Here is a 27,995-nt window from a genome sequence, read left to right as displayed (position 1 = left end):
GTTCCATGTTCGTCATGATATTTAGACTTGAACACAGAGCAGAACGACTCATACACAGTGAGGAGACACTGAGCTGTCCTTTGATTTACATTCTTCAAACCGACGTCAACATGAAAGAGTTTATTCTGCTGTTGCTGTTTTACCATGAAGTATCTCCAGGTACAGTTTTTGATTAATTCCTTTAAACTGTTGTAGTTTTCATTTCTGTGTTGTTGTGATACTGATTTATTTACTACAGCACTGAGACATTATGGGCCTATTCTACCCATGTGTAAAACTTAATGCTAGTTTGTCATTAAAATAGCCTAAATATGTTTTACATTTCTAGTGAAACCAAGTTAATTGAAAGCAAACTTTTAATCTACTTTCACTGCCAGACTTATTTCTGACTGCGTTTCCCCACTGCCAGCGATTTTTCAATTGTCTTACCTTTTTCAAGTAGTCACAGAATATTTATATCTCCATTATGATCGATCCCCTGATGATTGCTAATCACTGAGGGTTATACTGTGTGTATTAATGTGAACGAGGTCATCGCGACCTCGTTGACATTAATTGTCTGCTTTGAAAATAGCATGTCTGGGCCAAAAATACATAGTAAAAACTAGAAATGACAAAGTCATAATATAGCCGCTTGCGGCAGGCTTTTTTTGCCCCAATCTGCAGCACAAAATGTAAAAGTGGTCTTTAAAATAAAATCTCCACAGAGGTTCATTGGTTGGCTACCAATATAAAGAAGGTGTGTGTGTGTGTGTGTGTGTGTGTGTGTGTGTGTGTGTGTGTGTCAGAATCAGAATCAAGTTTATTGTCACAGGTTTACAAGGTAAAAAAGAAATGATGACTATAAGTCATATTATACAGGGTGCTGTGTGTGTGTGTGTGTAAATAAAAAATATATTGCCTCCAAGTTACATGAACAAAATTCCCAAATGGGTCCATTTGGTTTCACTAATGTCTTTTCTAATTAAAGTATAAAATTAAAAAACAAAAATAGCAGATCTACAAGCACACAAGGCAGCTACGCGTTGCATGTGATCTGCTATTGTAATAAAACATGTTTTGTGTTACGCTGATTTTAGTTGGACGTCAGTTTTGATGCTAAAATCATCATCAATCTTGGAATGGTTTGCATCATTTTAATCACAAGGACGACGTACCTTTAGATTGACTATGTAGGTGACATACACGCTAGTGTAAATGTGTTTGTTTGCAAAAAAAAACGCTTGTTTCGCCACTTGTGCATTCCTCAACACACACACACACACACGCACGCAAGCACGCCCGCACGCCCGCCTGCCCGCCCACACACACACACACACACACACACACACACACACACACACACACACACACACACACACACACACACACACGTACTGGTGTTGCCATGTATACTAATTGTAAGCGACCTCGTTTTCTGTAAAGTTGCTTGTAAATATTGGTAAAAGTACCAATAATACTGCAATATAAAAATACTCTGTTACAAGTAAAAGTCCAGAATTCAAAATTTACTTGAGTAAAAGTACAAAAGTATTGGCATCAAAATGTACTGAAAGTATATACCAAAAGTAAAAGTACTAAATATTTGAAAATAGCAGATCTACAAGCTCACAACGCGACCACTTGAGCCCAATTACATCAGCTATTTTCAAAAAGAATCTTGAAAGCAAGCCCAAATAAGCAGTGGTGGAAAAAGTACTCAAATTCTCTACTTAAGTAAAAGTACCAATACTGCAATATAAAAATACTCTGTTACAAGTAAAAGTCCAGAATTCAAAATTTACTTGAGTAAAAGTACAAAAGTATTGGCATCAAAATGTACTGTACGCGTCGCGATGCGACGCGTTGTGAGCTTAAGTACAGTACACACACACGCACGCACGCACGCACGCACGCACGCACGCACACACACACACACACACACACACACACACACACACACACACAGCATAAAGAAACCTTGACCATTACAAATATATAAATCTTTGGCCTACAAATATATAAACTTGGGTCAATGAATGGAGGAGCCTGAAAACCTTCCCAGAGTAAAACTTCTTTGGTAAGTATATTTGGTACCCAATATACTTCTAATAATCTGATCCTGATAGCATTATTGCGGACGCATGTGCTGTTGCCCACTACAGATGAACACCAAAGCTCTCGCCCCAAAACAGTCACCCCCGGGGAAATCCGGTGATATCCACCTGGTATTCCTAAACGTAACCTCATTAAACTATGCCTAAACCTAACCTTATTCCTAAACATAACCTCATTAAAACTAATAATATGGCTAACCGTAAACTTATTTCTAACCTTATCCTCAGTAAAACAAATACAGGAATACAAGAACCACTGGTCCGCGAAAATAAATGGGGGCGAGCGTGTTTTGGGACGAGTTTTCCGGTTATATTGACAACAACACCACGGCTTGTAGTTGCAAGACATTCTCTCTGTGAAGGAGTAATTAAACACCACGTTGACACAAACACACTGGAGTGAGTTAGAAGCACTTTAGAAGAAAACTAACACTTATGTCGTGTTTTATTGTTGGACATTCATCATGGCAGGTGATAACATGGGCTTTTGGGACAGGACAGCCCCATTTAGCAGGTACGACGTTCAGGTCCGTCGTATCGACCCGTTCCGACCCACTTAGTAATAATACTGAGTGCCAAAGCATGTAGGCTTACCCTGTGCCCTTTTTATACAGTACCAGGTAGGACAACATATTTGCATTCCTATGGGTGATGGTCGCTACACTGAATGGACTCGGCCGTGGCTGTGTGAAACGGATGGTGACCGTATCGATTGACGGTCGATCGCCGCTATATTGTTGTCGAGGGGCTGGGTTCACACTTTCTTCAAACGCTGCGGAGCACTCGCAGACCGAAATTGGGACGTTTACCAGGGACGGGTCTTCTCAACGGGTGAACATGGCCAAACGTAACGAAGTACATTTACTTCCACTTCCCCATACAAAAACAACGCTTGTCTACAAAACTAGTATCGCTATAGAAGCTTGTTTTCCTACGAGGCGTGTGTGTCGAGGCGTGTGTGTGTGTGTGTGTGTGTGGGGGGGGGGGTGTGGGGAGAGGCGGGTGTGGAGAGAGGCGGGTGTGGAGAGAGGCGGGTGCTGCAAAGGGCCGTCTCCCCATTGGCTTAAACTGGGGGAAGTGTGAAGGACAGCCAGGACAGCCAATGACACTTAGGTGTCACTTGGGTGTCGGTAGTGTTTAACACCGGGATTCCCGGGATGCGGGAATCCCGGGAATTCGGGGTTATTTACCATCCCGGGAATTCACTTCGGTGCCCGGGCTTCCCGTTGTTTTTTTTTCTTGTTAGAAATGAATACTAATTAGTAGAAAGGCCTATCTACAGCGCGGAGGAATTACTATTATAATTAGACTAGTTACTTGCCGCGTTGCCGACCAGGGCAGGGTCCCATCGTCCCGTTGTGAACCATGGGACGCACTGAATGTAACAGTAATGAACTAAATAAAACACAAGTGGCCGTGATGCCCCCTGCCCTGCCTGCCCTGCGCACGCTGATTTCACCGTTTCCTCTGCTGTCATGTCAATACGGTAGACACCAGTTGACTATAGTTGAGATTCAGCATCAAGTGAAACGCTGCATAAACAGTGGCTAGGTTTGATTTCGAGCCTATATTCCATCTTAAAATGCGCGCAAGCCAAGCAATGCTTTTGAGAGAGAGAGAGAGAGAGAGAGAGAGAGTGAGTATTAGACCGATGTGGTCCGATTTTTTTTATCATCATTAATGTAGCCTACCCTACCTACACTTGCATTTTAGAACGTTCAATCTACCATTTTACTAGAACTACCCAGTAGAACAAGTGAACTGCAACAGCTGTCTGTCTCATTGATTGTCAGTGGCAGTGCATGCATGCACATCAAAATCACACTACAAAACCCGACATTTGATCAACAACAAAATATACATTAATACATTTGACAACATACAGCCAACATCCCAAAATGGAGTCTTAATATCCAGCAAGTAGCCTAATATAAATTAATAACTGCGAACAAATTACAAGTTTAGGCTATCAAATCAATATCCTACAAAAGTAGAGATAAGCTGTGACCTCGGGTGCAATACGTTAGTCCGACAGCGCATTCCTCCGACAGCGCAGTGCTCCGACATTAAACAGTAAACCCGAACCAAACCCGCACCCTAACCCAAACCGCACGCGGATGCCACATAGTCGGAGAAAAGGTCTGTCGGATTAACGCATGCCTCCCGTGACTTCACCTGCGCTCTGATGGACAATACATAAATAATCCTTTTGCAAATTCTCTTGTCAATAATGATACAAATGGAACGTTTATTTCAGCAGCTAGAGTTTGACATTGTTTGAGTGCGTTTTGGCTGCACAGCGCAGCTCCTCGTTTAAGTTAATTGTCTTCACCCGTTGCTGTGCAACAGGGCAGATCTCCGCCAGGGCACTATATTATATTTATATATTATATTTATATGATTTAAAAAATCAACTTAAGTCATTATTAGTGCAAGTTTATAGGTGGACACAATAGGGACATTTGGGCACCTCGATATAAAATTGGCTATTTAAGTATCTATATATAAATGCATTTTAGAGGGCACTTTTTTTTTTTTACCCTTTAACGGGAATTCCCGGGAAGCCCGGGAAAAGGTCTGAAAATTCCCGGGAATTAAAATTAGATTTTTCCCGGAAAATGTTAAACCCTAGGTGTCGGACTAGGTCTTAGTCTGTGTGTAGAGCCGCCAGCTTTCAGCAAGCGGCTAAAAAGGACACAGGAGCCGAGATACAGCCTTTTTAAGTAATACGTTTAACAAGAAGTGAATGGAGCAGCAAATCTTCGGATCACGATATCTTGGGTTCTAAACATGTTTTACCAAAAAAAATATATATATATTTATTTTTTTTATTAAAAAAAAACTTGTGATAACTCGTTCTTGGCAGCCAGGGCATTCAGAAAAATACTTGTGATAACTCGTTCTTGGCAGCCATAGAGCGTTAACACTCCAATTCATAGACTGATTAATTATTTAAAATGTCATCATTCAGCCCTTCATCTAACGTCTCATTCACCACTATGACTAACACAACCATTAGTAGCCACTTGAGGGCGCTCTGTACTGAGTTGTTATCTCAAACCAGTTTCCTTTGCTGATTGTATTATAATTAATTAGGTAAAAGTAATATTAATAAATATAATAATTGATATGATATACAAACATTTTAAATGTAAAATGTATATTCTCTCCTGCTGTATAATTGAAGAGCATCATCTGTTAATTATAAGTCAAAAGAAGGACAATAGGGCATAGGGCAGTGGTGGCCACAGTTAGAACTCAAACTCCATACATTTTTCCCATAGAGATTTCTGAAAATATGTATATAAATTATTTTGAGCCTGGAACCAAGCCATCCAGGCTCCTGGTGAATCATGACCATAAAACATTCGATTCTGTGTCCAAATAGTTTTTCTTCATATCATTAAATATTCCAATACGTTTTGACATATTTGACATAAGCATAGACATACACAAAGACAGGCAAACAGACAGACAGACAGACAGACAGACAGACAGACAGACAGACAGACAGACAGACAAGTAAAAATAAATAAATAATGAAAGACAGAAACACAGAGACAGATAGTTATTGATTCAACAAGAAAGAGAGACAAAGACAGTAAGACAGACAGAATAGACTGAGACAGACAGAGGACGGACAGAAAGAAAAGATACAGATGGACAGAGACAGACATGTTGAAACACTGAAAGACAGACATTAATCTGTTTGAAGGTCTCTCTTGTCTGTAAAGATGTTTTTAATATATACACTTGTGATTAAATAAAGAAAATTGCAATTTGATAAAGTTAAATTGTTAATAAATTGTTATATTTCCATTTTGTCTCACAGTGACTCACACCCTGAAATACTTCCAGACTGGATCCTCTGAAGTCCCAAACTTCCCAGAGTATGTGGAAGTTGGGATGGTTGATGATCTTCAGGTAGAGTATTATGACAGCAACACACAGAGACACGTTCCCAAACAGGACTGGATGAACCAGATCACAACAGATGACCCACAGTACTGGGAGAAGAACACTCAGAGAAATGTGGGTAACCATCAGTGGTACAAGCCCAACATGGACATTGCAAAGCAGCGCTTTAACCAAACTGGAGGTATGTTAATTTTCATTTTCACAAGAGTTTATTTTTATTTTTATATATTTATCAAATATAATTAAATATTATAAATGACGAGCAGGGGTCTTCAACATCCCTTAGGTGAGAGAGAGATGAAGCAGGGACCTCCCCACTACATAGTGTATAAAATTGTGTTGCAGATTAAACCTTTTCAGTGATTTAATAGATAGCTTCATAGACCTGTTTTTTTTTTTTTTTTTTTTTTTTTTTGCTCTAATAATTTTTATCCCACGATTTTGTAACCCACATTTTTTCGCCCAGTGCCAATTGCCTATGTAATCCTGGGCACTACCTACCCTCTGCCAGCCTAGGGAGAGCCCAAGCTGAAGCTCATGCCTCCTTCAATGCATGAGGAGCAAGCAGGCCGCTTCTTATCACCCGACAGGGGGGAGTTTCCCTGGTTGGACATAGCGCGTGGAAGGAACACGTTATTCCAACCAGTTCCCTTCTCCTCCATCAGGCGCCCGGCTGACCAGGGGGAGGCAGTATAGTGACCAGGATTACTACATGTTTTTGTGAGGGTATTAACTACCCTAGGAGACACGGGGAGAACATGCAAACTCCACACAGAGTAGGCCCTTTCACCAACCCCACCTAGGGTATGGGCGCCGATGACGTGGAGGAGAGAACACGCCCCCAGCGCCCACAGCGTCCCTGGCGGGAATCGAACCCAGGACCTTCTAGCTGCGAGGCGACAGCGCTACCGACTGCGCCACCGTGCCCCCTGCTTCATAGACTTGTTTGATAAAACTGTCAATGTGTAGCATTGTGTTGGATTCATGTTAAAGGGATATTTCACTTTCAGAAAAACTTTTGGTGATTTTATCATCTACTCAAGCCTTTGTGAGCCCCCAGACAGTTTTTAAGTTGCTCGAATTTTCATTTTATCAGACACGCCCCCTTCCTATACAAACCCATTGTAACTTCAAACTCCATTTTAACCATATTAGATTCATCAAAGACACCCGTCCTTCAAGGTTCTGGTGACTCATCCTGCCCTCCTAATACGTGAGGGGGCCGTGTTTTTCCGAGATTTCTTTTCATTTATTTTATTTTATTTTTTTATTGTATTTTATTTTTTCAATTTCCAAAAAAAACATTAAAAATAAATGAAAAAAATAATTGAAAAAACACGGCCCCCTCGCGTATGAGGGGGGGCGGTAGGAGACGGGTGAACCAAGGACGGGTGTTTTTGATGAATCTAACATGTTAAAAATGGAGTTTGAAGTTATAATGGGTTTGTATAGGAAGGGGGCGTGTCTGATAAAATGAATATCTAATTTCTAAATATTGAATCAAGCAACTTAAAAACTGTCTGCGGGGCTCACAAAGGCCTGAGTAGACGATACAATCACCAAAAGTTTTTTTGAAAGTGAAATATCCCTTTAATATGTATTTTCAAACAGTTAACCACTTAAACCCTCAATACCAAGAAAACTCTTTTTTTCCCCTACACCAAACCTTTTTGCCGAAAATAGCCGATCTACAAGCTCACAACGCCTCGCAGCGCGGGGCGTTGTGAGCTTGTAGATCTGCTATTTTTGGCTAATGTTCCCCTCAGAATAGGGTACAAGGGATTAATGTACAAAAAAAGTTCATATCACACAAAGATTTGGTGGCCCCCCCGTAGTAACTCTGAGAACCCCCTAGGGGTCCTGGACCCCCCGTTGAAGACCCATGACATAGAGTCACCTACAGTACCTGGCAGAACCATATTTAATTTTTGGAACACAATTCTTATATGACATGATACAAAAAAAAAAAAACACATTCTAAAATTAAGATATTAAAAACTGTGTGTGTGTGCGCGTGTGTAATATGTATTTATGTATTTATTTTATACTTAATTGCTTTATGGTGAGTCAGTGGGTGTGTAGAGGGATGGTCTGTTTCTCAGTGGTTAAGAATATCAAGTACTGGCACCGAACTGTAGGAGGATGATGGTGTCTGGGATTTACTATACTTACTGTCTGTCTGTCTGTCTGTCTGTCTGTCTGTCTGTCTGTCTGTCTGTCTGTCTGTCTGTCTGACTGTCTGTCTGTCTGTCTGTCTGTCTGTCTGTCTGTCTGTCTGTCTGTCTCTCAGGTGTCCACATCATACAGAAGATGTCTGGTTGTGAGTGGGATGATGAGACTGGAGACATTAAAGGTTTTCATCAGCTTGGTTATGATGGAGAGGACTTCATCTCATTTGACCTGAAGACAGAGACATGGATCACTCCTAAACCACAGGGTTTCATCACTAAACAGAGATGGGATCAAAACAAAGGACTGTTAGCAAACTTCAAGAACTACCTGACCAGTGTGTGCATTGAAGACCTGAAGAAGTTTGTGAACTATGGGAAGAAGACTCTGCAGAGAACAGGTACAACAACAACATGATGTGATGGAGTTGTACTTAGATAAATATGTTAAAGGAGTAGTTCACCCAAAAAATTATATGAAAAATGAATTGATAGAAAACTTATTTTCTATCAATTAGACACCCCATGAAGCATTGAATTCATGGATTTGTTTTTGTCGCATTCCTAAGCCAATAATTTGATTACCGGCGGAAAGATGCTAATATATCTGGTACTGGTACTCTGTTTCTTTTTTTCCCTGTTTGTTCATCCCTGCTTTTGTATATCTCCCTCATTTTCACATTGTCTGTCACTCTGGATATTCTATGAATATGTTTCTCTCTCTCTCTCTCTCTCTCTCTCTCTCTCTCTCTCTCTCTCTCTCTCTCTCTCTCTCTCTCTCTCTCAGAGCTTCCCTCTGTATCTTTCCTCCAGAAGACTCCATCCTCTCCAGTGAGGTGTCACGCTACAGGTTTCTACCCAGACAGAGTCATAATGTCCTGGACTAAAGATGGAGAGGAGCTCCAGGAGAACGTGGACCATGGAGAGCTCCTCCCAAACCATGATGGAACCTTCCAGATGAGCGTTGACCTGAACCTGACCTCAGTCAAACATGAAGACTGGAAGCAGTATGAGTGTGTGTTTGAGCTCTATGGGGTCAAAGAGGTCTTCAAGTACACACTGGACCCAGAGCTGATCAAGACCAACAGGGGTAAGACTGTTATTATAGGACTAAAGGAGGAATGGATGTGCTGCCAAATAAGTTAGATCAAATCATTATTAACCTGACTCTGTCATATGTTTTATGAATTGTGGGTAAAGCCAGACACCAAGACATCTAAGACTGAGATAAGTTTAAACCAAGTTTCTACAGCCGATCAAAGAGGTCACTGGCTGGATCACATGACTATAATCTTAAACACCAATCACAGATTACATATAGACCATAGTGAGTCCCCTGTACTGAACACAGTGATTTTAATAGCACTACCCATAGATAGATAGATAGATAGATAGATAGATAGATAGATAGATAGATAGATAGATAGATAGATAGATAGATAGATAGATAAATAATTCCACTATTTCATCTCTCTTTTCTGCAGTGGTGGAAAAAGTACTCTGTTTTACTTAAGTAAAAGTATCAATACCACAATATAGAAATACTGAAATCTATGAAAATCTTTTGAAAATAGCAGATCTACAAGCTTGTAGATCGACTATTTTCAAATAGCCAAAGTGTATAGGAAAGAATTGGTTAATGCGTGGTTTTGTAACAATAATAAAGATCTACAAAGTAACTAGTAACTACAGTTTTCAAATAATTGTAGTAAAAAGTGCAATATTTGCCTCTGAGATGTAGTGGAGTAGAAATAAAAGAGCTGAAAATTGAAAATATTCCAGTCAAGTAAAGATTCCTCAAATTTGTACTTAGTGCTTGAGTACATGTACTTAGTTACTTTACACCACTGATTATCTGCGTTTTATTGCTCCAGTTAAACCCAAAGACAACATGACCGTCATCATCATCGCTGTGGTGGTTCTGGCTGTCATCGCCATCCTCGTTGTCCTCGGAGTCGTCATGTACAAGAAGAAGACAGGTGAGGCAGTAGAATGATGTACATTTTGGTTTCTCAAATTATATCATTTAATTCATACTGAGCTAACCACTGTGATATCTCTTTACCTCTTTATTTCAGCTTCACCTCCTCCCACTCCATCTCGTAAGTAGTACTTTATTTTTTACTTCGCATTCATCTGGTCTGATAATCCACTAACCCCAAAGTACATTCAACATTACTGACACAAACAGTTGCATTAAGGAGTAAAGATTATCCTTAAATTGAACGTCAGAGCAAATAAAAACGTCAATGTAACGTCTCTGTTGGGATGCCGGAGACAATTGTCACCATTATTTTCATATTAGTCAAAGTGCATGATCACAATAATGTTTTCACATTTACTTCATCATATCATGATGTTGAGACTCAACATGATGAAACTATTCATAAAGTCAGCCTGACATTTAATCATGCGGTCCGTTATAGTTGACTAATGTAGGCTCTATGTAAACTTACCACCGTAAGAACAGTGGTTACATACAGTATAGGGTGACTGTCATAGCTGGCTCTTGCCATGACAAATAATGGGGAAGGGAAACCAAGGTAAAGGTATAACAAATAGTGTTTATTAAATAATCCCTAACAAAAAGCATAACGGGATGTGGAAGCAAAACATGATAAGGCTAAGGATCCAATGTGGTGTGGAGTCAGTAAATCAGTAGTGTGTGTAAATGTATGCATGAATGGAATATTTGTGTACTGCAAGGTGTGTGCCACATGGAGAATAAATGCAGGCTGGTGGAAGACAGCAGGATTGTCTTCCCTGGATCTCTCTCAAAAAATGGCAGCACATGAGCTGATTTTATAGGCTCCTGAAGACTCAGGCCCAGGTGCTCTCCAATGAGCCATTAGCAGGAATGCAGGTTGCTCCACCCTGCTCACCTAGGAAGATGATTAGTAGCCATGCAGCAGCTCTATATAAGGGAGTGGGGCATCACAATGACTGATTGACAACATCAGCCTCAGCTCAGTGTTTCTTTCAGACACGCAATGCATTTGTTTATGTTTTATGATTGGTTAGGTGAGCATGATTACATGAACAGAACATGATAAATGTCTATGCAGCCACTGAAAACAACTATTATTATTTTCATTCTGGTGAAAACCGGGACAATTTTGTAGTGAATGTTGAAAACTGGGACATATAAGTGTTTTAGAGATATTTTTTGGGACTTGGGACACGCAGCATGACATCGGGACAATCCCGACCAAACTGGGGCATCTGGTCACCCTAGTTGCATAACCACAACATAACCCTGTGTATGCATGAATGTGTCATACAGTAGGTTCTTAAACCTATAACAATACACCCCTGTTGATGGCATAACCTAAATTGTGTATTTCTTACATTGCAGATTCTGAGGTCATGAAACTGAATCCAGAGACACCTTCTTGCACATAGTAAGTCACTTTAATATTAGGTAGTGGTTCTCTCTTGCCTCAGGGGTTTCTATTCTAGGTAGTTCATTGCTTGCACTCAGTGGACCATGTCGAAATCTACAAGGAAAGCCAGCTGTACTATGAGACTCCAGGACAAGAGCTTAGAAATATTATAAGTTTGGCGACTCGATAGCCGAATGGTTTGTTTGGGCACATGCTGTACCACAAAATGCCCTCTTCAGCATTCCCCTGGTTAAACTCCTGACTGGCCAGACTGTTTGCTGTGTGTCATTCTGCACTCTGTCTGCCTTTCCTGTCTCTCTCTCACTGTTGTTATTGAAATAAAGCAGAAATGGTATGTTATAATTACAAGCAGCATTATTTAGATGTAATGATCACCTCATCCATTTGTTGTAATTTTATTGATTAACTGTTTTAATTAATCAAATGATGATATTTTTAACAGAATTTATATCCCCCCCCCAAACTGATGTATATATGTTGTATGTAAGTGATTTTTTTGAATGATCAGTTGATCAGTATTTTTGTTTTCTCTCTCATGTGTTAATTTTTGTCATTTTAGGTTTGCAGACAGATGCACTGGAGCAAGTAGAGTCTCTCTCTCTCTCTCTCTCTCTCTCTCTCTCTCTCTCTCTGAATGCTGTGAGAAGTAGGTTATAAACCCAGTAATCCATTACAGTTGCAGGTAAAACATAATTACATTATTCATACTTTCAAAATAAAGGCAATCATTTGTGAGTTATATTATAGACAACCAAGATGCTTTTCAGTCTATTGTCAATTAAATAAACTCACATTTAATGTCATCTGATTGGTGTAAGATGATAAAAGTATCATCAAGTTGGGCTATTTTTTTGTCATTAAAGTGTTTTGTAGGTAATTAGTCATGGATTACTTAAAGTCACTCTTTTAATCTAGATTTTTAAGCTTTCTATAAATCCTTTATGAATACTAATTGGGCTTACAAGTGTCTAATAATGCCTTATGAAAATGTTAAGATGTCCACTTTACACCTTTTTAAAAGTAGTTCATATCCTCAAAGAGAAGGATAGAATAGATGATGTTTTTGTGTCATTATGACGTTATGGGCCAAAATGTTGACACGAAAATAAAACTGTAATTCATTCATTCATTCATACATACACACTTATACATGTACACTTTTGTTTACACACGGTAACACATATGCACAACAACATAGAACATGTACATACAAGCATGTATGCTCACACATACACAATACTTATTTGGACAAAAAAAGAATGTGAGTTCAACATTGATTTCCCCATGATGTAAATAATTGAATTTTATTTTCCTATTGTGTTTTCACTTTGTGTTTTTAAACTTTTGTCTTTAAAAAAGAAAAAAAAATGTAATGGATTGGTTATGAGAGGATGTGTTTGATCTCTTTTAAGTTTTTTGTACATAATGAAGAATGCTTCAGATATGTTAAAGACTTAGATACGTGTCTACTAAATGAAGGCCAGATGATTTGCATTGTTGTTGCATTCATTTATAGGCCTACTGCTATTTTCTTTTTTATTAAAGACCCAAATACTCTTAACAGTCTGCCTCTTTCTTTTAGAATCATAAATAAACAACCGTGATTGTGTCAAATATGGATATTGTCAGAGTAGTCAGTATGACCATATAAACTTTAGAAAATGTATCATTGTTGTATTGTGTCTCCCTGCTCTTCTATTGAGACATTTATATTGTGTCAAAGGTCATGACTCACCTAGACACAGGATCTGACAAAACAATTTACATGATGGTTCATGTAAATTGAAGCCGGTTTCATGCACAAGTGTGCAGGAAACCGGCTTCAAATCTGCCAAATTCACCTTTTTCTTTGTTAAGCATCATAGGGACTACTGTATCCTTTCACTCAGGGTGAGATATGTTTTTATCTTTAGTTAAGTATTCTGATGTTAGAAACTTTGTCTGGTGACTGGTCATAACTTTTGAAGTTCTATTATGTTCTATAAATAACATTCACCTCACAACAGAATTGAAGTGGATGATCAAGTTTGGAAATCACTTGACACTGTGTTGGATAAATGAAGACAGTAGATTAATCTTTAAAGTATCATGTTATCTTATATACACTCTCAAACTCATAATCTCTAATCTCCATGTAAGAAACCATATCAGCTGCATATATAATTTATAATGTGAACAGAGTTAGGATGTCACCGGTCTACACTTCACTACACATCAAATTAACCGTCACCTGCTCGCCTTAAAATATCCTAGTTTGTAAACCTGTATGAGAATAAATACGGATACGTCTCTAGGATTCAGCAGACGTGGTGAATGTCTTGTCTCTCCATGAGGCTGATTGTGAACCGCTCCCTTTAGACCCAACATTCTGCCAACCAGAAAGTGAAACCAAACACACTCTTTTATCACGTTAGATTTAACTCAAACTCCACCTCATGCATCTTGTTATTCATCTTATGTCCTTTCCATTATGCATTCAGATGTGTCACCTGTGTTCATGTGGTATATTTTGTGTGTGTGTGTGTGTGTGTGTGTGTGTGTGTGTGTGTGCGCGTGCGCGTGTCCACAAGGAGCACAGCACAGGAATAATCTACTTGATCTTATTATATTCTAACAATATTTCTATTATGGATATTCTAATAGTGTCCATCCATAAATTACTGATGAATTTACTACTTAATGATGATCTATTCAACTTCACGTGTCTTTTGTCTCCGAGGTTGACACTATGGTATTCCCCTGGATAAAAACCTGCCACACTGAATCCTTCCTGGCAACAAATGATGTCACAGAAGTTCAATTGTATTAGATCTCCACTAGCCAGGTCGAAGGCCAGGGATGTGGCGTGTGTGTGTGTGTGTGTGTGTGTGTGTGTGTGTGTGTGTGTGTGTGTGTGTGTGTGTGTGTGTGTGTGTGTGTGTGTGTGTGTGTGTGTGTGTGCGTGCGTGCGTGCGTGCGTGCGTGCGTGCGTGCGTGCGTGCGCGCGCGTGCGCGTGCGTGCGTGCATCCTATTTCATACTGATACAGCTAATAATCACTGATACTGTTGAATATGACTACTTGCCTTGCTATTATAGTGGTCCCTGTTTTTAGACGTTTTCTGTCCTCCATCAAGAAGACCCTAAACAGTGTTTCTATAAGAACACAAGTTGAGAGGAGGGAGGGAGAGTAGCCTAGGCAACAGGAAAACAGTAATAGTGGTAATAGATGTCTGCACAAAACTAAACAGAGTTTAAGAAAGTGCACACATAGGCATATTCTACCTTAAACAGTAGTTGTGTTGTGTAACTTGACTTCAAATCTAAAAGATAGCACTTTCGCTTGTTATCCTGTTCAACGCTAAACAACAGTATCCATTTCATTTTACATGCTTTCTTTTTACTATGCTGAATATTGATGATAAATGTTATAAATAAAGCCATACCTTGATGCGTTGTCGAAATGAAATCCCGAAGGTGGGGTGTCATGCAGAACATAACGCCATATCTTCACCTCACTTGAGAGTGCACAGCGTCTAACAGTGCACTCTTTTTTATTTGACTGATTTTAATTCATACTTATACTTTCTTTCTTCAAGAGTTATGAGTTCAGACAATATGGCTTGATTGGATTTGCATTGTTCCACAGCAACAGTGGAAAGCCCCTGCTATCCATCAATAGCCTTTTTATTGATGTTTTTGGCACAGTTCCTGGTTGAAATGCAATGATAAAGGTGCTGCTATGGTTGACAGTCAGCACCATGGGAAATCACCGCCTCCACCACAGCCTATCGACAACTTTAAGGGTTGGATGAGGCAACATCATGGTTGGTTATTTGTCAACACATCTACTGTCTGCAACGAAATGGCACCCAGAGAATCTAAATTCATGCTGTCGACAAAGCCAACAGGCCAAGCTGTGATGCAAAATGGCGGGCAGTGACGTTTCATCTGAGTCGCTTACCAAAAAAAAAAAGAAAAGACAAAGGACGTTATTATTGCACTGTAGTAATATATAGCAGCAAGTAATAGCAGATATACAGGCTCATAGCGCGGCACCGAGTGCCGCGCTATGAGCTTGTAGATCTGCTATTTTTTAAAAGATCGCTGCACTCGGTGCCGCACTATCAGCTTGTAGATCTGCTATTTTTGAATACCCCAAAGAAATCTAAAAATGAGACAGATGCGTTCCCCGGAATTAATGGTTCATATCCATAGAGTTAAAAGGTTATATCCAGAGTTTAATCCAATCTAATCCAATCTAATCCATATCCAACATGAAAGACTAAAGTAGGCTACACTACCAAACTCCTCCCGGTATATTTGTTTCTGCATGTGAAGTTTGGTAAAACAGCACCACAATGTACCAATTGGCAGCAACACATCAACTATGCAATATCATATTTAATACAAATTTTAAGACAGATTTTATTTGACATACCACATATCTTCTCCTCTAGCAGGGAACTTTAAGACATCCCAAGGTTAAACAATATTTATATTTGCTACATGGCTGGTAAAATGCATGCAAATCATCTCTTAAAATAAAAATAAAAGAAGGCCTTTCTATAGATACATTTATATGTTTTTACTGACGTCCTGTTGTACATTATTTAACATTATTTAGCTGTTTAACACATTTACTTTACAACGTGTTACAAAATCACAACATGGCAAATGACAACCTACTGTACAGTGAACTAGTAATGAATCAGAACCAAGTTTAGATAATCAAATTAAAACTTTAGTAATGAAGCGCTTAGCATGTAAAGGCTTAATAGGCCTATGTGCTAAGGGAGGGGGGGGGGCTGTCCCCCCGCTTCCAGCACATATTAGTCCTATCATACTAATACTGTCTTATGTATGGGCAGGGTATCTGCCTGCAGATGCATACAGTAGGGCTGCCTGCAGATACATTTTATACATGGGCTGTAGTAGCTACCATGTATAAAATGTATTCCTACATCATCATTAAATCTACAGAAACTGGATTGTTCATAGGGAGGAATTACATACAGTATTTTTATAATACTGTATGTAAACTTAGTTAAATAGCTTAATTATTTAAATTGCTTAAATAGTTTGAGTGTAGTGTTAATATTATTGCATGAGTTTGTGTGATGTATCACAATTTGTATTCAGCATCACAATGCTGAATACTGGTGGTGTTTTACACCTTATGAATTGAGCAGAGCTGAAACTCAGTGAAACGTTTTAAATACAATACATTTTGAAGTACAACCAAGTGAAATAGAAATGGTCTGCATAGTGTACACAGCATAACCTGTTTGATTTGTGAAACCTGCACATTTTCTTTGTTAAGCATTATAGGGAATACTGTATCCTTTCACTCAGGGTGAGATATGTTTTCTGTCTTTATGATGTCAGTTAAACATTCTGATGTGTTAAACACTTTGTCTGGTGACTGATCATAACTTATAAAGTTCTGTTATGCTCAGAGTTGAACAGAGTTGAAGTGGATAGTCAAGTTTAGAAATCACTTTTGCACTGTGTTGGATAAATGAAGACAGTAGATTAATCTTTAAAGTATCATGTTATCTTTATTCACACTCTCCAACTCATAATCTCTCCATGTAAGAAACCATAGTTATCAGCTGCATATATCATTTATAATGTGAACAGAGGTAGGATGGTCTACACTTCACTACACATCAAATTAACCGTCACCTGCTCGCCTTAAAATATCCTAGTTTGTAAACCTGCATGAGAGCAAATACGGATACGTCTCTAGATTCAGCAGACGTGGTGAATGTCTTGTCTCTCCATGAGGCTGAATGTGAACCGCTCCCTTTAGACCGAACATTTTGCCAACCAGAAAGTGAAACCAAACACACTCTTTTATCACGTTAAATTTAACTAATAAACTCCACCTCATGCTTCTTGTTATTCATCTTTTGCACTATGCATTCAGATGTGTCATCTGTGCTCCTGTAGTATATTTTATGTGTGTGTAATGCTCTACTACAGGCCACATTTCACACCAGGAGCACAGGAATAATCTACGAATGATTTTATTATATTCTAATAATATTCTTATTATTATTATTGTGGTTATTCTAATAGTGTCCATCCATAATTACTGATGAGGTCATGTCAATGCAAATGTCATTAAGATCTATTAAACTTCAGATGTGTCTCTGTCTAAGGATGGATATTATGTTTTAACTTGTGTGTGTGTGTGTGTGTGTGTGTGTGTGTGTGTGTGTGTGTGTGTGTGTGTGTGTGTGTGTGTGTGTGTGTGTGTGTGTGTGTGTGTGTGTGTGTGTGTGTCCGTGCGTGTGTGTCCTATTTCATACTGATACAGCTAATAATCGCTGATATTGTTGAATATGTTTCATCTGAAGCAGACGTGCGTCACACGCACTGAAACCACCATGCGTAAAATATAAAGCATGAAATCAGATCTAAGCTGACTGACGCTTCACGCTTGCAACCATCTAACGGGTATTTTTCAGAATCGTATCATCTAGTTTGCTAAATGATACATCCACAGTCCACACCCAACTGCACAGCAAACTCCAGAGTTTTGCTGCCTAAACTGCAGTGATGAACCAGTCGGTTAGATGTCTCTGTCCTGTTACAAGGATCTTTCCATGAAGCTCTTCTATTAGTGCCATAATTAAAGTGAAAACATGATAATAGAGTTAGGCTTGGCTTTCCACATAGTATGTGGAGCAGAAATGAATCTGTTTTTGGTCAGACCATAGGCCAACAGGTGTGCTAAATGCACTGCTGGCTTGTATATTGAAATGTACCTGTATATGATAGTATTTAATGGCCTTTATTTTCAGATGAAGTATACAAGCTGATGTTACTGTATGGTTCCAGAGTGTCATATGGCAGTGTAACTGTTAAACCCCTCCACTAGTCTCCATTCACTAGTAAGAACATGTTCAAAATGGCCACGGAACAGCCAAGACGAAGCCTTCATGGGTGCTGTCATGGGCAGTTTATGTTTCACATATTATGTGCTGACTCTGATTGACTGACTCCCCAAGCGTGTGCGTTGTCATGTTTGTGTGCTTTGGCCCCTGAACTCACTGCAGACCTCAGCAGACAATATGGTTCATGTAGTTAGTGGTGCATCATGATATGCATGCAGTGTTCCTCTCCACTTAGTTTCAGTTTTAAAACCTCTGTAGGTGAGATCTCCCTAGAAACATATGATGTCACAGCATTAGGGAATTTCTATTGGCTAGAATGGGCTGCTGGTTCCATGTTCGTCATGATATTTAGACTTGAACACAGAGCAGTACGACTCATACACAGTGAGGAGACACGAGAGCTGTCCTTTGAGTTACATTCTTCAAACCGGTGTCAACATGAAAGAGTTTATTCTACTGTTGCTGTTTTACCATGAAGTGTCTCCAGGTAAACTTTTAGATTCTTTACTTAAAACTGTTGTAGTTTTCATTACTGTGTTGTGATACTGATTTACTACAGTACTGACTCAGTTTGTCAAATATGTCAAAACATATTTGAATATTTAATTATAGGAAGAAAAAAATATTTGGACACAGAATCAAATGTTTTATGGTCATGATTCACCAGGGGCCTGGATGGCTAAAATGTAAGGAAAGTAGTTTAAATGTACATTTAAAATGTTAGCATATCATACTATTTTTGAAAAGTATTCTATTTAATAATATTACTTATGGACCTAGCTAATTAATTATAATAAAATCAGCAAAGGAAACTGGTTTGAGATAAAAAAATATATATATAACTCAGAGTAGAATACAGGTGGAATAGGCCTATAATGTCCCAGTACTACTGAGACATTATAGGCCTATTCTACCCGTATGTAAAACTTAATCCTGGTTTGTCATTAAAATAGCCTAAATATGTTTTTACATTTCTAGTGCAACCAAGTTAATTGAAAGCAGACTTTTAATCTACTTTATTAACAGTCCAATTCATAGACTTATTAATTATTAAAAATGTCATCATTCAATTCTAATGTTTCATCAAACGCCTCATTCACCACTATGACTAACAGCAACACAACCGACAGTCGCCACACGAGGGCGCTCTGTACTCTGAGTTATTAATTTAATCTCAAACCAGTTTCCTTTGCTGATTTTATTATAATTAATTAGGTAGGCCTATAAGTAATATTAATAAATAGAATACTTTTCAAAATAGTATGATATGCTAACATTTTAAATGTAAATTTAAACTGCTTTCCTAATGCCCTGAGGTTATATTTTAGCCATCCAGGCTCCTGGTGAATCATGACCATAAAACATTTGATTCTGTGTCCAAATCATTTTTTCTTCTAATGAAATATTCAAACAGACAGACAGGTAAAAAAAATAATAATAATGAAAGACAGAAACACAGAGACAGACTCAACAAGAAAGAGAGACACAGACAGAAAGACAGACAGAATAGACTGAGACAGATAGAGGACAGAAAGAAAGATAGAGACACCCACAGACTGATGGACGGACAGACAGACAGACATGATGAAACACTGAGAGACAGACAGACATTATATGTTTGAAGGTCTCTTGTCTGTAACGATTTCTTATATAAACTTGTGATTAAATAAAGAAAATTGCAATTCGATAATGTTAAATTGTTATAATTCCATTTTGTCTCACAGTGACTCACACCCTGAAATACTTCGAGACTGGATCTTCTGAAGTTCCAAACTTCCCAGAGTATGTGATGGTTGGGATGGTTGATGATGTTCAGGTAGAGTATTATGACAGCAACACACAGAGATACGTTCCTAAACAGGACTGGATGAACCAGGTGACAACAGATGACCCACAGTACTGGGAGAGGGCCACTCAGATGAATGTGGGTAACCAGCAGTGGTACAAGGCCAACATGTACACTATAAAGCAGCGCTTTAACCAAACCGGAGGTATGTTTATTTTCACAAGATATTGTTATATTTGTTGTTTAAATTGTATTATATTGATCAAATATAGCTAAATATTATAAATGACATATAGAGCAGGGGTCCTCAACGTTTTTCAGTCCAAGGACCCCTTAGGTGAGAGAGAGATGAAGTAGGGACCCCCCCCCTACTACATATTCACTACATAAAATGGTGTTTATTATTAAAATTTATCATAGATTTCATAGATAGCTTCATAGACTGTGTAGCGTTGGTCTGATTCATGTTAATATGTATTTTCAAACCGTTTGACCCACTTAAACCATCAATACTTAGAAAACTTTTCTGCTCTTTTTCCCCTACATCAAACCTCTTTGCCGAAAATAGCCGATCTACAAGCTCACAACGCCTCGCGCTGCGAGGCGTTGTGAGCTTGTAGGTCTGCTATTTTTGGCTAATGTTCCCCTCAGAATAGGGTTCAAGGGATTAATGTACAAAAAAGGTTCCTATCACACAAAGATTTGGTGGCCCCCCTGTAGTAACTCTGAGAACCCCCTAGGCGTACCGGACCCCCCGTTGAAGACCCATGACATAGAGTCACCTACAGTACCTGGCAGAACCATATTTAATTTTTGGAACACAATTCTTATATGACATGATAAAAATTTAAAAATAAAAGTTTATGGGATTTATAACGATAAAAACACTTCTGTGACCCAGAGGACGTGGGTGTGACATCAGGACTTCAATATTCTATACTGTAGCAGCCTGTAAACAGAGTATAGACCAATTATTTGTTTACTAACATTGAGCCTGGACGCACAGGTGATTGTTTCACGCAATCAATTCCCAACCTGTTTCGGGGTGCACTGGTTTCAGCACACCCCAACCCCCTCTTGTGTGTGTTGGCTAGTGAGACGCGTCCTAACGAGACCTGATATAATGGGTTTCGTTGCGCGCATACTGGCTGCACGCAGCCAGTATGACGTCGTCTGTTAAGGGGTCTATTAGGCCCTGTACACACTGGATATTTTGCCAAATGAACCTCTCATCACACACATTATTTAACTAAAATTTACATTAAAAAAAAAACACATTCTAAAATTAAGATATTAAAAACTGTGTGTGTGCGCGTGTGTAATATGTATTTATTTATCCGTCCGTGCAGTATACGTGCGTGTTCCTGTAGCTTCCATCCACACAATAACGTCAGTGGGTGTAGACGGATGGTCTGTTTCTCAGTGGTTAAGAATATCAAGCACTGGCACCGAACTGTAGGAGGATGATGTGTCTGGGATTTACTATACTTACTGTCTGTCTGTCTGTCTGTCTGTCTGTCTGTCTGTCTGTCTGTCTGTCTGTCTGTCTGTCTGTCTGTCTGTCTGTCTGTCTGTCTGTATGTCTGTCTGTCTGTCTCTCAGGTGTCCACATCATCCAGAAGATGACTGGTTGTGAGTGGGATGATGAGACTGGAGACATTGATGGTTATTATCAGCATGGTTATGATGGAGAGGACTTCATCTCATTGGACCTGAAGACAGAGACATGGATCACTCCTAAACCACAGGGTTTCATCACTAAACTGAGATGGGATCAAAACAAAGCTCAGATAGCGTTCCTGAAGCACTACTTCACCAGTCAGTGCATTGAAGAGCTGAAGAAGTTTGTGACCTATGGGAAGAAGACTCTGCAGAGAACAGGTACAACAATATGATGTTATGGAGGCGTACTTAGATAAATATATTAAGATGTAGCAACATTACTATGAGAAGAACAGAACAGGAACATGGTGATGTGATAGAGTTGTACTTAACATGAAGAGACAAGGGTTTCCAGGGGACACGTCATATATATGTCTCTTTGTCTCTCTGACTTACACCCCTCCATCGTATTGTTCTTCTTCTCTCTCTGTTTCTTTTTTTCCTGTTTGTTCATCCCTGCTTTTTTATATTTCCCTCATTTTCACACTGTCTGTCACTCTGGATATTCTATGGATATGTATAATCTCTCTCTCTCTCTCTCTCTCTCTCTCTCTCTCTCTCTCTCTCTCTCTCTCTCTCTCTCTCTCTCTCTCTCTCTCTCTCTCTCTCTCAGAGCGTCCCTCTGTATCTTTCCTCCAGAAGACTCCATCCTCTCCAGTGAGGTGTCACGCTACAGGTTTCTACCCAGGCAGAGCCATAATGTCCTGGACTAAAGATGGAGAGGAGCTCCAGGATAACGGTGACCACGGAGAGCGCCCCAACCATGATGGAACCTTCCAGATGAGCGTTGACCTGAACCTGACCTCAGTCAAACATGAAGACTGGAAGCAGTACGAGTGTGTGTTTGAGCTCTATGGGGTCAAAGAGGTCTTCAATTACACACTGGACCGAGAGCTGATCAAGACCAACTGGGGTAAGACTGTTATTATAGGACTAAAGGAGGAATGGATGTGCTGCCAAATAAGTTAGATCAAATCATTATTAACCTGACTCTGACATGTATTATGAATTGTGGGTAAAGCTAGACACCAAGACATCTAAGACTCAGATACGTTTAAACCAAGTTTCTACAGCCGATCAAAGAGGTCACTGGCTGGATCACATGACTATAATCTTAAAACCCAATCACAGATGTCAAATAGACTAGACCAGAGTGAGTCCCCTACTGAACACAGTGATTTAAATTACTCTACCCATAGATAGATAGATACTGTAGATAGATAGATAGATAGATAGATTGATAGATAGATAGATAGATAGATAGATAGATAGATAGATAGATAGATAGATAGATAGATAGATAGATAGATAGATAGATAGATATATAGATAGATAGATAATTCCTCTATTTCATTTCTGTTTTCTGCAGTGGTGGAAAAAGTACTCAAATGTTTTACTTAAGTAAAAGTATCAATACCACAATATAAAAATACTCTGTTACAAGAAAAAGTCCTGTATACAAAATTTTCGTGAGTAAAAGTATAAAAGTATTGGCATCAAAATGTACTTAAAGTACCAAAAGTAAAAATTCTCATTGTGTAGAATGTTCCATTTCACAAGTGATCAAAATAAATAAAAAAACTTTTGAAAATAGCAGATCTACAAGCTTGAAGATCGAATATTTTCAAATAGCCAAAGTATATAGGGAAGAATTGGTTAATGTGTGTTTTGTAATAATAATAAAGATCTACAAAGTAACTGGAGTAGAAGTAAAAGTACTGACAATTTAAAATATTCCAGTCAAGTAAAGATTCCTAAAATTTGTACTTAGTTGTACTTGCATGTACTTAGTTACTTTACACCACTGATTATCTGCGTTTTATTGCTCCAGTTAAACCCAAAGACAACATGACCATGAAAGACAACAAAGACATCATCATCGCTGTGGGGGTTCTTGCTGTCATCGCCATCCTCGTTGTCATCGGAGTCGTCATGTACAAGAAGAAGACAGGTGAGGCAGTAGAATGATGTACATTTTGGTTTCTCAAATGATATCATTTCTTTCATATTGAGCTAACCACTGTGATATCTCTTTACCTCTTTATTTCAGCTTCACCTCCTCCCACTCCATCTCGTAAGTAGTACTTTATTTTTTACTTCACATTCATCTGGTCTGATAATCCACAAACCTCAATGTACATTCAACATTACTGACACAAACAATTGCATTAAGGAGTAAGGATCATCCTTAAATTGAACGTCAGAGCAAATAAAAACGTCAATGTAACGTCTCTGTTGGAGTGCCGGAGACAATTGTCACCATATTTTCATATTAGTCAAAGTGCAAGATCGCAATAATGTTTTCACATTCATATCATCATATCATGATGTTGAGACTCAACATGATGAAACTATTTCACATGGTTTGGGAATGTCCAATGGTTTCCTCTTTTTGGGTTATGGTTGCTGCTAAATTGTCATTACTTTTGGGAGCTGATATTACACCTTCTCCATCTGTATTTATCTTAAATGATGTGTCCCTGCTACACCTGAACTGCACATACAAGCGCATCTTCTTCGCCGGCTTAACAGCTGCAAAGAAAATGGTAGCTACAAGGTGGAAACCTCCTCATACACTAACATTTCACTCCACACCACATTGGATCCTTAGCCTTATCATGTTTTGCTTCCACATCCCGTTATGCTTCAGCTGCTTTTTGTTAGGGATTATTTAATAAACTGTATTTATTAAATAATCGTTACATGGAGCAAGTGAGAGGAACATTGATATGTGATCTAATGTTGCAGATAAGCTTAAAGATTTGGTTTAAGTGTTGTACACAGTGTTTTGACCTTGCACAGGTATAGGCATGGTGTTTGGCCCTTACATTTCGAGAAATTGTTGGTCCGGGGAGGGGTGGGTGGGTTTATTTTTATTTTTATTTTGTTTTAAGTTGTTTGTATCTTGTTTTTGTTGAAAAATGTATTCATGTGAATATAATTGTATTGTCAATTTGATAATAAAAACAATTGATAACAAAAAACATGATGAAACTATTCATAAAGTCAGCCTAACATTTAATCATGCTGTCCGTTATAGTTGACATGTAGGCTCTATGTAAACTTACCACCGTAGGAACAGTGGTTACATACAGTATAGGCCAGGGTGACTGTCATAGCTGGCTCTTGCCATGACAAATAATGGGGAAGGGAAACCAAGGTAAAGGTATAACAAATACAGTTTATTAAATAATCCCTAACAAAAAGCAGCTAATAAGCATAACGGGATGTGGAAGCAAAACATGATAAGGCTAAGGATCCAATGTGGTGTGGAGTCAGTAAATCAGTAGTGTGTGTAAATGACATGTATGCATGAATGGAATATTTGTGTACTGCAAGGTGTGTGCCACATGGAGAAAAAATGGAGGCTGGTGGAAGACAGCAGGTTTGTCTTTCCTGGATCTCTTTAAAAAATGGCAGCGCATGAGCTGATTTTATAGGCTCCTGAAGACTCAGGCCCAGGTGCTCTCCAATGAGCCATTAGCAGGAATGCAGGTTGCCCCACCCTGCTCACCTAGGAAGAGGATTAGTAGCCAGGCAGCAGCTCTATATAAGGGAGTGGGGCATCACAATGACTGATTGACAACATCAGCCTCAGCTCAGTGTTTCATTCAGACACGCAATGCATTTGTTCATGTTTTATGATTGGTTAGGTGAGCATGATTACATGAACAGAACATTATAAATGTCTATGCAGCCACTGAAAACAACTATTATTATTTTCATTCTGGTGAAAACTGGGACAATTTTGTAGTGAATGTTGAAAACTGGGACATATAAGTGTTTTAGAGATATTTTTTGGGACTTGGGACACGCAGCATGAAATCGGGACAATCCCGATCAAACTGGGGCATCTGGTCACCCTAGTTGCATAACCACAACATAACCCTGTGTATGCATGAATGTGTCATACAGTAGGTTCTTAAACGTATAACAATACACCCCTGTTGATGGCATAACCTAACTTGTGTATTTCTTACATTGCAGATTCTGAGGTCATGAAACTGAATACAGAGACACCTTCTTGCACATAGTAAGTCACTTTAATATTAGGTAGTGGTTCTCTCTTGTCTCAGGGGTTTCTATTCTAGGTAGTTCATTGCATGCACTCAGTGGACCATGTCGAAATCTACAAGGAAAGCCATCTGTACTATGAGACTCCAGGACAAGAGCTTAGAAATATTATAAGTTTGGCGATCCGGTAGCCGAATGGTTTGTTTGGGCACAGTATACCACAAAGTGCCTTCTTCAGCATTCCCCTGGTTAAACTCCTGACTAGCCAGACTGTTTGCTGTATGTCATTCTGCACTCTGTCTGCCTTTCCTGTCTCTGTCTCACTGTCGTTATTGAAATAAAGCAGAAATGGTATGTTTTAATTACAAGCAGCATTATTTAGATGTAATGATCACCTCATCCATTTGTTGTAATTTTATTGATTAACGGTTTAATATTTAACAGTAACAACTTTGAAAGTTAAGAGAAAAAAAGTTTAACTGTTTTAATTAATCAAACTAGACCATACCCGGTCGACGCATCCGTGCGCACATGATCTGGCAACCCGGGAGGCAGTTCGTCCCATAGCTGGGCAGCCCCGTAACCATGGCGACAGTGTTTGACACAAAAACGCTAATAAGAAGCTGATATTTTATGAAATTGAAAAACGGGCTTCACAGTTAAGTTCAGATGGTAATGGTCAATGGCTGTGTGCAAAATCAGAGCAATTGGTCCAGCCACTGAGGAGAACCGGGTAGCTTCACCTACTCACTCACTCACCACTACAGACGGACAGAGGTTACTAGAATTATAGTAGGATGATGATATTTTTAACAGAATTTATATCCCCCCCAAACTGATGTATATATGTTGTATGTGGTTTTTTGAATGATCAGTTGATCAGTATTTTTGTTCTCTCTCATGTGTTAATTCTTGTGTGATGTTTTCTGTTCTTATGCTACTGCCTTCTGTAAGCACTTTGAGATTTCCTGTAAATGTTAAGTGCGTTATAAATAAAATCCATTATTATTATTATTATTATTATTAATTCTTGTCATTTTAGGTTTGCAGACAGGTGCACTGGAGCAAGTAGAGTCTCTCTCTCGCTCTCTCGCTCTCTCGCTCTCTCTCTCTCTCTGAATGCTGTGAGAAGTGGGTTATAAACCCAGTAATCCATTACAGTTGCAGGTAAAACATAATTACATTATTCACACTTTCAAAATAAAGGCAATCATTTGTGAGTTAAATTATAGACAACCAAGATGCTTTTCAGTCTATTGTCAATCAAATAAACTCACATTTAATGTCATCTGATTGGTGTAAGATGATAAAAGTATCATCGAGTTGGGCTATTTTTTTGTCATTAAAGTGTTTTGTAGGTAATTAGTCATGGATTACTTAAAGTCACTCTTTTAATCTAGATTTTTAAGCTTTCTATAAATCCTTTATGAATACTAATTGGGCTTACAAGTCTCTAATAATGCCTTATGAAAATTTTAAGATGTCCACTTTACACCTTTTTAAAAGTAGTTCATATCCTCAAAGAGAAGGATAGAATAGATGATGTTTTTGTGTCATTATGACGTTATGGGCCAAAATGCTGACACGAAAATAAAACTGTAATTCATTCATTCATTCATTCATACATACACACTTATACATGTACACTTTTGTTTACACACGGTAACACATATGCACAACAACATAGAACATGTACATACAAGCATGTATGCTCACACATACACAATACTTATTTGGACAAAAAAAGAATGTGAGTTCAACATTGATTTCCCCATGATGTAAATAATTGAATTTTATTTTCCTATTGTGTTTTCACTTTGTGTTTTTAAACTTTTGTCTTTAAAAAAGAAAAAAAAAATGTAATGGATTGGTTATGAGGGGATGTGTTTGATCTCTTTTAAGTTTTTTGTACATATTGAAAATAATGAAGAATGCTTCAAATATGTTTAAGACTTACGTAGATACGTGTCTACTAAATGAAGGTCAGATGATTTGCATTGTTGTTGCATTCATTTATAGGCCTACTGCTAATTTCATTTTTATTAAAGACCCAAATACTCTTAA

At 38.6% G+C, this 27,995-nt stretch overlaps 1 protein-coding gene across 4 annotated transcripts; it reads left to right on the top strand.

Annotated features, from left to right (window-relative positions):
- Positions 1-26: 26 nt before the first annotated feature.
- Positions 27-27,995, top strand: LOC311062263 (major histocompatibility complex class I-related gene protein-like). 4 transcript variants are annotated; one of them, XM_084081159.1, is made up of 8 exons: positions 27-159; positions 5,929-6,195; positions 8,305-8,583; positions 8,970-9,272; positions 10,057-10,161; positions 10,261-10,284; positions 11,538-11,583; positions 12,146-13,147. In XM_084081159.1, coding segments are annotated over exons 1-8 (1,074 nt in total). In that variant the 5' UTR covers positions 27-110; the 3' UTR covers positions 12,147-13,147. The 4 variants fall into 4 exon arrangements, with proteins under 4 accessions (XP_083937285.1, XP_083937284.1, XP_083937282.1 ...); XM_084081158.1 differs by lacking the exons at positions 5,929-6,195; positions 8,305-8,583; positions 8,970-9,272; ... (2 more) ...; positions 11,538-11,583; positions 12,146-13,147 and adding exons at positions 20,194-20,460; positions 21,858-22,136; positions 22,531-22,830; ... (2 more) ...; positions 25,905-25,950; positions 26,974-27,995 and having other exon boundaries at positions 28-159; XM_084081156.1 differs by lacking the exons at positions 27-159; positions 5,929-6,195; positions 8,305-8,583; ... (3 more) ...; positions 11,538-11,583; positions 12,146-13,147 and adding exons at positions 18,823-18,956; positions 20,194-20,460; positions 21,858-22,136; ... (3 more) ...; positions 25,905-25,950; positions 26,974-27,995.

The sequence above is a fragment of the Gymnoscopelus microlampas genome (genome assembly GCF_963454915.1).
Source record: "Gymnoscopelus microlampas genome assembly, chromosome: 15".
Taxonomy (NCBI): Eukaryota; Metazoa; Chordata; class Actinopteri; order Myctophiformes; family Myctophidae; genus Gymnoscopelus; species Gymnoscopelus microlampas.
This window is presented reverse-complemented; position numbering and strand designations above follow the sequence as displayed.

Bases quoted from the DNA above. Each gene is read 5' to 3' on its own strand.
- LOC311062263 (XM_084081158.1), top strand. From the start codon at position 111: ATGAAAGAGTTTATTCTGCTGTTGCTGTTTTACCATGAAGTATCTCCA. The intron at 22,137-22,530 runs GTACAACAATAT...TCTCTCTCTCAG, and splicing joins GAAGACTCTGCAGAGAACAG to AGCGTCCCTCTGTATCTTTC. The intron at 22,831-23,748 runs GTAAGACTGTTA...TTATTGCTCCAG, and splicing joins GCTGATCAAGACCAACTGGG to TTAAACCCAAAGACAACATG.